Source organism: Panicum virgatum, chromosome 4K (assembly GCF_016808335.1).
Source record: "Panicum virgatum strain AP13 chromosome 4K, P.virgatum_v5, whole genome shotgun sequence".
Taxonomy (NCBI): domain Eukaryota; kingdom Viridiplantae; phylum Streptophyta; class Magnoliopsida; order Poales; family Poaceae; genus Panicum; species Panicum virgatum.
Window position 1 is genome coordinate 46700947 of NC_053139.1, and position 14716 is coordinate 46715662.

General features: G+C 46.2%; 1 protein-coding gene and 1 pseudogene across 1 annotated transcript; one reads left to right on the forward strand and one right to left on the reverse strand.

The window, feature by feature from the left end:
• Positions 1-2742: 2742 nt before the first annotated feature.
• On the forward strand, positions 2743-4967 carry LOC120705260. The gene is made up of 8 exons (XM_039989711.1): positions 2743-2844; positions 2956-3036; positions 3288-3869; positions 3961-4026; positions 4098-4163; positions 4246-4353; positions 4437-4505; positions 4587-4967. Exons 3-8 carry the CDS (start codon positions 3551-3553, stop codon positions 4880-4882), a joined length of 924 nt encoding a protein of 307 aa, XP_039845645.1. The 5' UTR covers positions 2743-2844; positions 2956-3036; positions 3288-3550; the 3' UTR covers positions 4883-4967.
• Positions 4968-9860: 4893 nt separating this feature from the next.
• On the reverse strand, positions 9861-14524 carry LOC120702290 (annotated as a pseudogene).
• Positions 14525-14716: the final 192 nt, after the last annotated feature.

The following is a 14716-nucleotide window of genomic DNA, read 5'->3' on the forward strand; positions in this document are numbered from 1 at the left end:
CGACAGCTTCTTTCCAACAAAAACAAAAAAGGTTTCTTGTTCTTTATTGTGAGAAATTTGAATTTTTACCATCACAAACGTTTTTTTAGACCAGGCCATCACAAACATCTTTCTTTACCATCACAAACGTTGCGCTTTGCAAAATTACCATCACAAAGATTTACTTCGCACATTCACCACTTGAATTGTTGACACCTTGATTTTATTACCATTTTCTCTATTTTACTGTTTTTATTTCTTTTTCATTATCCAGGCATATGAACGAACTAAACTAGCTTTGACTAAATGGGATGAACCACTCCAGGGCAAGGGCACGACTAAGTCTCTTATCTCTTATATACTCCTAAAAAGTCCCAATTGGCGACTCGTACGTCGCCCCACGTCCGCCTCCCCAAAATCAGTCTGTCTCTCGTGCGATCTGTCTGTCTCGCGTGCGATCCTGACGGAGCCGAGTATTTTTGCAGACGTCCGATCCCCGTCGCGTGATCCTGGCGCCTCCCCCTCATCAGTCTGCCGTGAGCGATCCCCTAGCAGCCATCCGTTCCTGGTTTCCTCGCTACGGACGGTTCCGCGACATCGCACCGCCCCCGCTCTCGTCCAAACCCTAGACAACATCGCTCCTCTGCCGCCGGCGGATGGTCACGCGCAGCTCTGTGATGGGGAGGTGATCCCGTACGCGACCTGCTGCACGTGTGCCAGGAGTCGGGCGCGGCCAGGATGCACGACGCCGTTCCTGCTACCGTGGTACCTCGCCGCCGCCGCCTCCCACCTCGCCTCCTCCTCAAATCCGGCAGTGTTCTAGCCTCGTACGTCGCTGGTTAGTACCAAAATGGAACCCCCTCGATATCCTCTCTCTATTCCTCCGCTCAACGCACTGTCCCATACCCTAAATTACTGTGATTTGGAGTTGTATGGTGCCGCCGGCCACCATGGCTTGAGCGCACGAGATTTACCTGGAATGCATGAAGGTAGCGTATATCTTGCAGATGGCTAAATTGTACTGTTTGCACTTGAATTTAACAGTTGAGAGGCGTTTATGATTATTATACCAACAAGGAATCAGAAACTCCGGATCCATCAGCCCATCCCTGGCTTATTCTAACTTTAGATCGAGCATGAACAGAAGTAGCCTGCTGCATAATATATCTGGCTTAAACTCTGAATTTTTACTTATGTTGTTAGTTAGCAGATAAATGATTTTAATTTGATTCATGGCGGTGGTAGACAGTATTAGATATTAATATAAATAGATCGGAAAACAGCTCACGAGTAACTGCTTAAATTCTGAATTTTTACTCTTGTACATGTGTTAATATTTATGGGATGATCCCTGATGTGTTAACTCTTGGTTAATGTGTGGTGGCAATTCTCTATTCTGTAAATCAGTTCAAGCCATAACATGTTTTGAAAACACATGATTTTTTAAAACAAAAAATCTAAACCTTCTGATAACATTGTATCTGTTAAGCTGTTTATTGGCATCTACTGTTGGGACCTATGAAATATGGCTCTTGTGTCTCCACACTGAAATTTATCAAACTTGAGATAGCAACATGCAAAAGATTGGCATTAACAGGCCAACACTGTAATTCTATTTTTCTATCTGAAGCACTTTTAAATTTATCGCCAGCCTGTTTGGTCTGCTCAATGAACAATTGTAGATATATGGTGGTTTTCCTACTTTCGACGTACCCGATTTGGCTGTTCTCTAACATGGGATTGTCTCTGAATCTACAGGAGGTTTCACCCAGGCGTGTGCATGGATCCAGTGCGGAAGAAGGGTAGAAGTTTCACCGTTTTCCGATGTAACTAATGTGCTGAGTATAGGTATTTGGATATCGTGCATTTCTCTTTCACTTGCAATACTCATGTTGTGTATTGTTCATTTTGCCTATTATATATTTTGTTATTTGTTAGTTGAAGGATCAAAAGAGCGTAAGAGGCAGCGCGAGCGAGCTTGTTTTGCATCGCTATCTGCTGAGCAGAGGGATGAACGCAACAGGAGACAACGTGAGTTATACCGAAAGAGGAAGGCGATGGAAAAAGAAAATGAAGCCCAGTTGCAACAGGTTAATGACCATCAAGGAGGAACAGTCGACTCATTTCACGATGGTTTGCCTACGATTGTGCCTAAAGATGGTAACGTTGCTTGTCTTTTGGTGGTTGTTTAGTTTTGTCAGTGCTTCGTTCCAGAGTATACCGGAGCAGGCACATAATGTTATACCACTGTCAACAAGTATTGACTTTGCTGGAAACACTAATTTAGCTATTCGTGTTAGATGTAAACACACCCAATGTTGTAGAAACGTTTGTGTTTTTGGTAGACTCCGACTTGACTAGAAACTACCTTTAGGTCTGTAGATATTGCAAATTCATCCATTTTAGTTTACACTCTGATAATCAAGCACTAATATGCTGTTTTAGGGTACTCATCAGGACTGAGGCGTGCTGATGACGAAGAGGAATCAGAATGGCTACACAGGAGTGACTGCTTCATCAGAGATGCAGGTTGCGGGCTAGGTACACATATCACCGGCGGAGAGGTGGATGCTCTTCTTGGGAGTCAATATGAGAGTGTTGAGTTGTGTGCTACATCTGAAGACCTTGAGTTCAGTGAACAAGATATTCCAGGTAAAGGGACTACTGCTCTAGGCGATTTAGTTCTGTTGTGGCATTTATTTGTTTCTGACGAGCACTACTTATCTTCTTAAATCAATTGTAGTTGTTACCGGGGGGGGGGGGGGGGGGGGGGGGAGGTGGATGCTCTTGTTATGAGGCAATATGGTAGTAATGAGTTGCCTGCTACCCCTGAAGTAAGTGTGTTCAATGATCATGACATCCCAGGTAACATAATTAATCCTGTTATCGCGTTTAATTTGTCTCATAACAGGCCTGGCATCATTTAAGGTATAAGAGATTCACTCATGTTGCGTTTGTCTCATAACACTATAACAGGCTTGTTCCCGGATGGATCTTTGAATAATGCCAATGGTGATGACGAAGCCATGGTAGAGGATACTGGTGTACCGTGTTCAGGTATGCAATTAATTCAGCTCTAGATCTGTCATTTGTATTGATGTTTCTACCCGTATTATTACTTTTAACACTTTGGGATAACTCATTATTTTATTTTCGTGACTCGATACATGGAATTAGGCTTCGAGTGAATTGTTCTTATTCAATTGATATACCTTCCGCTTATTATAGGTAGTTAAGCATACATGTATTTATGGATGAAAATAATCTGTTAGTAGGTGCATCTGACTAACACGCATTGTGTGTGTCAGAATCCATTGACCCAAAGCAGCGACGAAGGGAGAGGGATAGAGCACGGAGAGTGTTGATGTCCGCCCAAGAGAAGGCGCTAATTAACCAGCGTCGCTGGGAAGAAGGGGAAACGTGAAAAGTTGAAGAACAGTTGAGGACAAAAGCAACAGTTTATCGTGAAAAGTTGAAGAACAGACTGCCAGTGCGGAAGGAGGGGAAACGTGAATATAAACGGAGACTTAAAAAAACCTTAGCCAACAACTTACACCCTGATTCCATCGCTATGGCAAACCCGCAATGGGTGCCCAAATTTATATCTCCTACCCCCATTGAACCTATTAAAAGTACCAGTGAGTTGGAGATTCCGGATTTCAGCAGAGCACCTATTTACATCCCGCTGTTAGTTGAACAAACCTCAAATGTTCATCAGATAGAGTCCGGAGTTGGACGGAGTGTACCTAGGCGCCGTGTGTTTGCGGTTGAAAGGAATGCACTTCGAAATCAAAGAAATACGGAGTTCCATGCAACCATCGGACAAAATCGCATGTCCATGGATAATGAAGACATGTGTGATGGTCAACTACCAACAGTACCCCATGATGGTAAATATTGTTCATGAACTGCAATCAATATTTGAAATAATGTATGTTGTAATAAATAAAATATGAAAATATGTGATGATTTTTATTTCAGAATGGGCTCAAGAGAATAATTGTACGGAGCCGCTGAAGACTATACAACAGGAAGAAATTGAAATAGGTAAACCAACATATATTCTAATGAAAACTATTTTCTACAAATATGAAAATATGTGATGATTTTTATTTCAGAATGGGCTCAAGAGAATAATTGTACGGAGCCGCTGAAGACTATACAACAGGAAGAAATTGAAATAGGTAACCCAACATAAATTCTAATGAAAACTATTTTCTACAGCTTCTAAAGTGTTCAGAGCAATCAAACTATACTTCTTTCCAGGTGGATCTGCTCCTAAGGCCAGTAGCTGGATGGCATCACAGTCTGAGCCTGGCGCACGAATGCAAATTGGCCCAGAGTTGCAGGCACAGTCTGATATGGTTGAGGATGGTAATTTTTATATAGTTCCCATTAACGATCTTAATCAGTTTAATCATAAGTTGGCAAATTTAATGGACCCACTATTGAAACAGATGGTGATGAGGATGTTATTTTTGAGGAGGATGAAGAAGAAGACGAGGGTTACCTTTTCTCCGGACAAGGTATTGGCAAAACATAAGTCTTGCAGTTAACAAAAAAAAGTGATACTTCTACTATAATGAAATATATTATATTTGGTATAGCTGGTGAATTCGACGACGACGATGTTGATGTTTCTTTGTGTGAAGACGATGGAGTCGGGCCAGATCTAATTGATCCCTTCGGCAAAGTGTATGACAACGTACCATCTGAGACACATATGCTTGACCCGGTTGATAACTGTGAGCACTGCAACGCAAAGAAAATTCAATTCGAGCCACCTGGATTTTGCTACCGTAGTGGGAAGATAGATTTATCAACTGCAGACACACCACCTGAACTCATGAGGCTTTGGACCTGCTCTGATGCGGATGCTAGACACTTTCGTTCAAACATCTAATTCTTTAATGGGCATTTCTCATTCACATCTTTGTACTGCCAACTAGATCGTATGACAACCAACATGCGAAATGGCGGTGTTTATACGTTCCGTGCCCATGGTCAGATCTATCATAATGTGCGGTCATTTGATAAGGAAGAGGGCATCGAACCTAGACACCTTGAATTATACTTCTATGATGATGATCCTTCTCTTGAGCACCGCTATCGTAGGTGTCGTGAAGATTGCTTGAAAAAGGATAAAGAGGTTATAGATCAGTTAGTTGGTATACTTCGGGGCAAACCATACTCTGAACATCTGAGGTCTATTGGTCACGTTGAAGATGTTGAGGATTATCGTATTGCATTCAATCTGGACCAACAGTTGGATCAGAGGACATATAATGTGCCTCTGACATCAGAGGTTGCTGCTGTTTGGATTGAAGGCAGTGAATACCTAGGCCAGTTCCAAAACAATGTCCTCCTACAAGGGAAGGATAGGTCTGTACATGGAATTCGATCGTACAATGCATGTTATGATGCATTGTCGTATCCGCTATTCTTCCCCAGAGGGGAGCTTGGTTGGCATAATTGCATTCCGAAGGTTGGTGTGACTATGCAAGAAGTTGAGGGTGCCCGTGCTGACCGAAAGGCTCATGCTGAGAGTGGTGGCGATGATGGAGAAGGTATATTTCACCGTTTATAAATAATTAGATTTTTTAATCTAAACTACTTTTTGTATACAAGTTCATTGTGCTAATATTAGTTTTCCAAACGTGAGGGTGGGGGCGGCCATTTGTGTGTGTCAGTACACGACTACTACTGCTACAAATTCCAGATGCATCCTGAGATATTTAACCCAATATTACTTGGCTAGTGGCTATTTTAGCAATTTGCTGTGGACACATACATAAAGATTGAAAGTTCACGCTTAGATTACATAAGGAACAACCAGCAAGAGTTGAGGGCTGATTTATACCAAGGTCTCGTAGACAGTTTACATGCCGGCGAGGGTCGAGCAGATGCAGTTGGAAAACAGACAGTATTGTCCCCGTCATTCATTGGAGGTCCTCGGGACATGAGACGTCGGTACATGGATGCCATGGCATTGGTGCGGAAGTATGGGAAACCGGATATCTGCCTTACAATGACGTGCAGCCCAAATTGGGATGAGATCAGGCAATTACTTTTGCCTGGGCAAATTGCATAGGATCGCCCTGATCTTGTGACTAGGGTATTCAGGGCTAAACTTGATGTCCTGAAGAATAAACTGATGAATAATGACATCCTTGGGAAGGTTCGGGCCTATGTATATGTAGTGGAGTTTCAAAAGAGGGGGTTACCACATGCTCATTTCTTGCTGATCATGAAACAGAAGTACAAGCTAACGTGTCCTGAGCAATATGATATTCTTATCTCAGCAGAACTTCCAAACAGGAAAAAGTTTCATGAGTTGTACAAGATGGTCACCAGGCACATGATGCATGGTCCGTGTTGTGTGCTTAACCCATTTTGTCCTTGCACCAAGGGACACACCTCTTGTAAGAATCGCTATCCGCGAGCCTTCTGCAAGTCCACGTCACAAGGAATGGACTCTTATCCCATATATAGGCGACGTAACGATGGGCGTAAGGAAATGGTTAGAGGTCATGAGTTGGACAATCGATGGGTAGTCCCGTACAACCCTTATTTGCTACGCACGTTCAATTGCCATATTAATGTTGAAGCTTGTGGAAGCATTAAATTTGTTAAATACTTATTCAAATACATTTACAAGGGCCATGATAGGGCATTGGTTGCTGTCAGAGAAGGTGATAATGCTGATAGCAGTGGTAATGTTAACGAGATAAAGCAGTTTAGGGATGCTCGGTGGGTGACACCTCCAGAAGCCATGTGGAGGATATATGGTTTCGACCTAAGCAAAAATCACCCACCAGTCAAACAATTGCAGCTCCATCTCCCCGATATGCATATGGTGTCATTCCATCAGCATTCTAATATAAAAAATATAGTAAATCGACCCGGTGTGGAAGAGTCAATGCTTACAGGATATTTTGCTCAAAATATAGTGGATGAGTTTGCACGTGGGATATTGTATCGGATTTTCCAGAGTTCTATACTTGGCACTCGAATAGTAAATTTTGGCAGCGAAGGGTACACGCGGGACGCAAGCAGGTTGGTAGAATTGTCTTTGCACACCCGGATGAGGGGGAACGCTATTATCTTCGCGTTCTACTTAACCATGTTGTTGGAGCTACCTCTTACGAGCATCTTAAAATGGTTGATGGTGTTGTACAACCTACATTCCGCGAGGCAGCCGAAAGAAGAGGTCTGATCGAAGAAGATAATACATTAGATGACTGCCTTACAGAAGCTTCTATGTTCCAAATGCCTTCTTCATTACGAGGGCTATTTGCAACCATTTTGGTGTTTTGTGAACCAAGCGATGTGTTTGCACTATGGCAGAAACACTTGGACGCAATGTCAGAGGACTATCAACGAAATAGTCCAACACCTAAAATAGCCACACAAATGGTACTTATTGATATTAGAAATATGTTGCAGTCGATGGGGAAGGACATTAAGTCATTTCCTCTTCCAGTGATTGACGTGGCGTATGATGATGCTAATGGCATTCCTCATGAAATATTTGAGGAGGCAAGCGTCGAGGTGGATATCGATGATGTGTCATTGGTGGACTCACTTAATCCAGAACAAAGGAACGCCTACGAGGAGATCATGGCGACTGTTGATTCGGATCAAGGTGGACTCTTTTTGTGGATGGTCCTGGCGGCACCGGAAAGACTTTCCTATATAGAGCTCTGCTAGCGATACTACGGAGTCAGAACAAACTTGCTGTGGCAATAGCTACGTCTGGTGTTGCAGCATCAATAATGTCTGGTGGGAGAACGGCTCACTCACGTTTCAAGATACCCCTTACCATTGAGAATGGAAGTTTTTCTAATTTCACAAAACAAAGTGGTACTGCGAAGCTTCTCCGTCAGGTGTCTCTTATTATTTGGGATGAGGCTTCCATGACGAAGAGGCAAGCTGTTGAAGCACTAGACAACAGTCTACGCGATATAATGGATCGGCTTGAGCTGCCTTTTGGGGGTAAGACAGTTGTGTTTGGTGGAGACTTTAGGCAGGTACTGTCGGTTGTTAGAAAGGGTTCAAGGGCTCAAATTATTGATGCTTCGCTGTGGAGATCGTACCTTTGGGGTTCCATGGGACATCTTAAGCTGGTTCGCAATATGAGGGCACAAAGTGACCCTTGGTTTGCGGATTATTTATTGCGCATCGGTGGTGGAACGGAAGAGGTTAATTCCGACGGTGAGGTCAGACTTTCAGATGAGATTTGTGTGCCATATACTGGGAAGGCAAGTGACCTCGATACTTTAATTAGTAGCATTTTCCCAAATCTCAATGAGAACATGTTGAATAGAGACTGGATCACTTCGAGAGCTATATTATCTACCAGAAATGATTGGGTTGATAAGATCAATATGAAGATGATTGGTACTTTCCAAGGTGGTGAGATTGAGTACCATAGTTTCGATGCAGCAGTGGATGATCCTCGTAACTATTATCCAGCTGAGTTTCTTAATACTCTTACGCCAAACGGGCTTCCCCCTCATGTTCTAAAACTCAAAGTTGGCTGCCCTGTTATATTGCTCAGGAATATAGATCCTGCTAACAGGCTCTGTAATGGTATAAAATTGGTTGTACGAGGTTTCCAAAGAAATACAATTGATGCAGAAATTGTGTTAGGTCAGCATGCTGGGAAACGTTTTCCTCCCCCGGATACCCTTATGCCCGTCCGACGACGAGATGTTTCCCTTTCAATTTAAGAGGAAGCAGTTTCCAATTAGATTGAGTTTTGCCATGACTGTCAAACAATCCCAAATGTTACCAGGCCCATGAACTCCCCGTAGGTTTACTGGAACAAGGCTTTCCGTATAAGAAATCAAGTCAAACCACAAATACATTTTCCCACGCACGCCCCAAGGTGTTTTGAGAGGGCGCAAGGTACCTTATTTCATCCATATCCAATATTTCACCTACTTTTATCTTGGAAGCTTCCAAATTGTAACCGAGGAGACAGTTACCTCCTCGCAAAAGGATCCTACCGCTGCCAAGTGGGACCAGTGGATAGCATTGTGATTGGACATTTATTGTAACGACCTGACCCGGGTAACGACTAAGATCTACTCTGCACGTTGAGTAAATCACACCTGCTAAATAACTCTCTTGCGCTTTCGTCCTCGCTTCGCGCAAAAGTTTGCAACCGGAGTTATTCAACTACCCAGGGCCTGGTATTTAAGCTGGCTCGTCCCTCTTTCAACTTTCAGTCTGGGACTATACTCCCGTCGCTACAGTATTTTTTCGTCGCTACAGCAGCCGAGCTACAGTAACCCGGGTTTCGGCCCGGCCCATCTGGCCCGTTCTGTTACAATCACCCACCCTTTAGGATTCGACGCCCCCGTCGAATCATCGAACCAACTTAAATACCATCAGGATCTCCTCTCTTGGCCACGTCCCATACGTCTAGGGCTAACGGTCCCATGTACCACGTCCGTGTGTCCAGTGCCAACGGTCCCTGTGCCACGTCCGTGCGTCCAATGCCGGCGCATCCTCGATGCCCGCGCATCTGTGCCCACACGCGCCCGGCCACATGCCGGTGGCATCTGCGACCACGCGCCCGTGCTCATATCCACGCACTTATGCCCGTATGTGGCGTGAAACCGCGAGAGTCGGCTCTGATACCACTGTAACGACCCGACCCGGGTAACGGCTAATATCTACTCTGCACGTTGAGTAAATCACACCTGCTAAATAACTCTCTTGCGCTTTTGTCCTCGCTTCGCGCAAAAAGTTGCAACCGGAGTTATTCAACTACCCAGGGCCTGGTATTTAAGCTGGCTCGTCCCTCTCTCAACTTCCAGTCTGGGACTATACTCCCGCCGCTACAGTATTTTTTCGTCGCTACAGCAGCCGAGCTACAGTAATCCGGTATTCGGCCCGGCCCATCTGGCCCGTTCTGTTACATTTATCATATAACGAAAACTCCATTTTGGATGGTCTACTGCATCTCTTGTTGTGAAGACCAATACCCGTTGCAGATGGCTGGAGAGGAAAGTAGAGCATAGCTCCCCATCAAGCTCACTAATAAGAAAATCTTCATGGTCAACTTCGGGGTATATGTTTGTGATCAATGGAGTGACACCAAATGTTTCGTCTGCAAGGCTGAAACGCACTAACCCGTGCGGGGGCCGCTGCAGATTGTTCTTATCAATAGAATAGAATAAACATCCCTTGTGTGTGGCAGCCTGTGAACTCAAGATTGGGTAGGGTGGATCAACCAAAGTTTCCCTCCAAGAGCCGTGTTCATCGCCATTGATGGTGAAGACCTCCATCCCCATCACAACGACCTCCATGTCCATGGGATCAGAACCACAGGAGCGGTAGAAAGAGCGCGCGACCTTGTATTTGCCGGTGGAAGTATCAAGGCCCAAGCCGACAGGGAGGCATCTGTGATGCCATATCATGTTGCGCTGGCTCTCTGGCAGCGCAATGGCGTCCTTTGTGGCCGGGTTGAAGACGTAGACATTGGTGTCGGTGGGGAGCAGCACCAAGCCATCACAGTGTGCCACTGCGGACACCCTCCCAAACTCTCGGGCAGGGAGGTGCTGTAACGCCCAGGAAAAACCGCGGACGGTCCGCTAGGGATCGGCGGACGGTCCGCCAGAGTAATGCCCAGATATTTAGCTAGATGTGGGCCCGGTCGTCATCTCCTCTTTCCTCATTCGCACCTCGACCAGAGACGAGCGGAGCTCGTCCGCTCGCGTCGCCGTCGCCTCCTCCCGTCGATCTCCCTCCTCCGGCCACCATACTTCGATTCCTCGCGCAAGAACCTTCCCCGGCACCTCCTCCACCTTCCCCAACCCCCAGACCGGTTTCTTACGGCCGGAATCGCCCCCACCACTGCCCGTCACCATTGGAGGCGCTTGAAGCCTTGCTCCACCGTCGATCCGCTTCTCCGGTCATCCTCCGCCCGAACCGATCGCGGGAATGGATTCGTGGTGAGTTCCTTGTGCTCCCCGGTCTTTTTCCCCTTCCGTGGTGTGTCGCCGGCGCCGGTGAACGGCCGCCGCCGTCGCCGCCGCACTTGCTGCCGCCTGTGGCGCGGTGTCAAAAGTTATGTATCGCAGACGGTCCGCCTGGGAAGTGCGGACGGTCCTCCGGTCAGATTAGATTTCGTCCAGAGACGATGTTGTCTCTGGTGGTTTAGCAGAACTGAACTGCGGACGGTCCGCTATTGGAGAGCGGAAGGTCCGCCGTTGAAACTTGAAATTTGTCCAGATACGATGTTGTCTCTGGTGGGGTTCGCAGGATTGAGCTACGGACGGTCCGCTATTGGAGAGCGGACAGTCCGCCGTAGAGTCTAGGATTTTGTCCAGAGATGTTGTCGTCTCTGGTGGTTGGGCAGAGTGAACTGCGGACGGTCCGCCAAGGGGGGCCGGACGGTCCGCCGTTAGGATTAGAAATTCGACCAGAGACGTCGTTGTCTCTGGTGGATTGGCATAGGTGTGTTGCGGACAGTCCGCTACTGAGCCGCGGACAGTCCGCCAGCCAGTCTAGAAATTCATCCAGAGACGTTGTAGGTTCTGGCGAGTTGGCAGAGGTGTACTGTGGACAGTCCGCTACTGGATCGCGAACCGTCCGCCGTATAGTCGTAAGTTTATCCAGAGACGTGGGTAGGTCTGGTAGGTCGGCAAGTTTGAGTTGAGGACAGTCCGCTGCTGCATAGCGGACAGTCCGCCAACTAGTTCATTTTTTAGTATGGTTCTTTTGTAAGTAGGGGATTTTAGCTGCACTAATTTATGTCATATGCATGTGCATTAATCGGCATTTCATATATATTCATGCATATGCATTGTTGCACCTCATTTAGGTGCGCTAGAGGTACACGTGTGGATGTGAAGCACGCGGTGTTGGAGTCGACCCACAAGATAGTGTTCGATGGATATCGCCAGAAGATGGAAGGACTCGCTGAAGCAACCAAAGACCTGGCCCAAGGTCGGAAGGGCCCAAGGCCGGAAATAATATTAGCACTGACTTAGTGTTACCCTCAGGTAAGTCCCGGTGCGCATCCTATTAATTTAAATTACGACACCTATATATGTATTCATTACTTATGCATTACGTTTAGGAGTTGTTTGAAACCCTAGTTGCATGAACCCTAGGTGTCCTTGAGTTGTACTAGTATGTTTAGGACGATAGAAATGCTATGCTAGATAGGGTTCGATAGAAGTCGGGAAATTCTTGGTTACTCGCGAGTTATAGGATAGCTTTATATTTCCAGATATGAGATACTAATTATGGATGAAAGTCTTGGAATGAAAGAAAGAATAGAATCTGAGACCGGGCGGGAGAAGTGTAGTTCCGCCTATGTCGGTTAAGGACCGAGCCGTTGTTAGTTCTGCTGATCATGTTTGAACTGTACTAACCGCATGCCGGGAGTAGTAGGTAGTCGAAACTGGTAAGCCTAGTACTGCCTCACTTCGAAAGTACAGAACTGCATCACCACCCCGTAGGGCGAGTCGAGTAGTCGTGGAGAAACAGGATGCATATGTTTATTTTTGGTGGTCTCACGTTGAGCTTGGCTGACTATATGAAGGTGGGGTGGTTCTGTAGTTCGAGGCGGGGAGGGGAATGGTTGGTGCGTGTGGTCCGACAGGGCATACGCGTGCCGTGTTAGTTAGGTCCACCTTGCAAGGTTAAATCGAATCGATTCGCCGTCAGTCGCTCTCGGATATGAGCACCTTGGTCACTGCATCGCAGCATAGTGTTGTGATGGAATAATGGTTATACCTATGTTGATGAGCATATGATTTAGTATTTATTGCTCCACTATATTTGCTCTAGATTTAGTTATGCAAATATTAGACTATGTTAATTTATATAGAACTTGGGCTAAAATAAGGAAAGTGAGGAATTACTTTAGTCGCTGTTTTCTGCAAGATAACCACCAGCCAAAAGCCTTGCATGTCTAGATATGTGGGCTAAGTTATACCCACTGGTCGGGTAAGTCTTGCTGAGTATTAGTTGCTCAGGGTTTGTTGTTTACCCTATTTCAGATTTAGGAGCTAACTAGGTGTCATATCAGTGGGCTCAATGTGGCGCATTTTCTTCACGTTTCGGTAGTTCTCGATTTATTTAATTTATTTTCTAGTAAAAATGCTCTATATGTTAGATTCTTTTCCGCTACTATCTTTTCATTTGTAAATTTTAAATTATAAGCTGTTTGTAAAAGTCTTAATATAATTTGCTATTTTTGTAAGATTGTATCATGCTGGTACCTTCTGCGCTCGCTTTCGCGCGAGACTTCTGGTGTGTTTCGGTCGGCCTGTGGGTTGGAAACAGTCTGTCAAGTTATACTTAATTAAACTAATGCGTCAACTGATGGCGGTTATGCTTAATTAAGTATTTTAACTCGGCGGGTGTGTCACATGTGCCTCCCGTAGACTAGTGTTGCAGTACTCTTCAACACGTTTTCTTGTAAACACCACTGGTAGAACTGGATGTTGGTGGAAAAAGCATCGGCGCGATCTGGTTCCAAAAGAAACTTGGGGTTGATGAGGAAAGATGATGGGTTGTGGTGCTGTTAGTTTCTGCTTGGAGCACTAGAGATGCGCGCCAACAAAACAAGGGTCGGAGATGGTGGCAAGCCAGGCCTTGCTGACGGTTCTGAATCTCGCCAGGGATTCCACTGGCAGACGGATCATCATCTCCCAGACAATCTCGTCCGGCAGCTCCAAAGTCTGCTGCTGCGGCGGCACCCTCTTCTTCTTCCCCTTCCTATACCTTCAAATCCATGGCGCCAAGAACATGCAACAATTGTATATGCAATGAACAGCGTCTGGCTATGCTGATTTATATATATGCGTGCTCGATGGATGTAATGTACGGTACCGAGATGAATTAGGACACGGTCTCTGTTAATCTGGGAATCTTTTTTTTTTTGAGACGACTATTAATCTGGGAATCGATAAGCTGCTAGTATGATTGGAATCCCTCCGTGGCCTGCTACCTTTGTTGGGCCGCACTGTGCAGCCCATACCAGATTACCGCACGCACTCCATTTCTTCGAACCCTTCTCTCCTCCCTCTCCCGACTCCACCGAGCGACTCAGAAGTTGCTCGGCGTCCTCTCCAGCAAGAGGCCGTGGGGACGGCTCCCCTCCTCGCCGGCGGCCTCTATGGCGCCTACGGGTGAGGGAGGGCTGGCTCTCGCGGCTCCTGCGGAGGGTGGTCGGTGTCGGGTGCGGCTTCTGCGGGTGGGGCCGGCGTTGGAGGCGATGGTGATGGCCTCGGGAGCAGCAGCTGCGGGGGGTGGTCGGCATCATGCGCGGCGGCAACAGCCCTCGGGTTCGGTTTCCGGTGACGGCGTCGAGTGGTGGCGGCGGCGGCCCTTTGGAATAAGATCTCCCGAGCTCCACTCCGTCGGTGGTGATCTCCTTCGGCACTGCCGATGAGCTCGTGGAGCTGGTTCTTCTACGAAGGAAGAGCTCGTCGTTGGGTGCAGCTTCGTCGAGCTCAATTTTAGATGTCTCAGGCAGCCTCTCACGCGTGGAGCCACAATGGGAGGTGACGTCCCTCATCGCACACTGGATTCTCTGATTTTCGGTGATCTCTCAAAGGACGCGTTTTGTGTTTTGATTGTGTATAATTATAGGTCTGTTGGTGTATGTAAGAAGGTGTTTCGGGTTCGAGTACGTCTCTATGTATGCGAACAGATATTACAATAATATTTTCTAGTTTGAGAGGGTTCAAAAAGAACCCTTCTCTCCTTG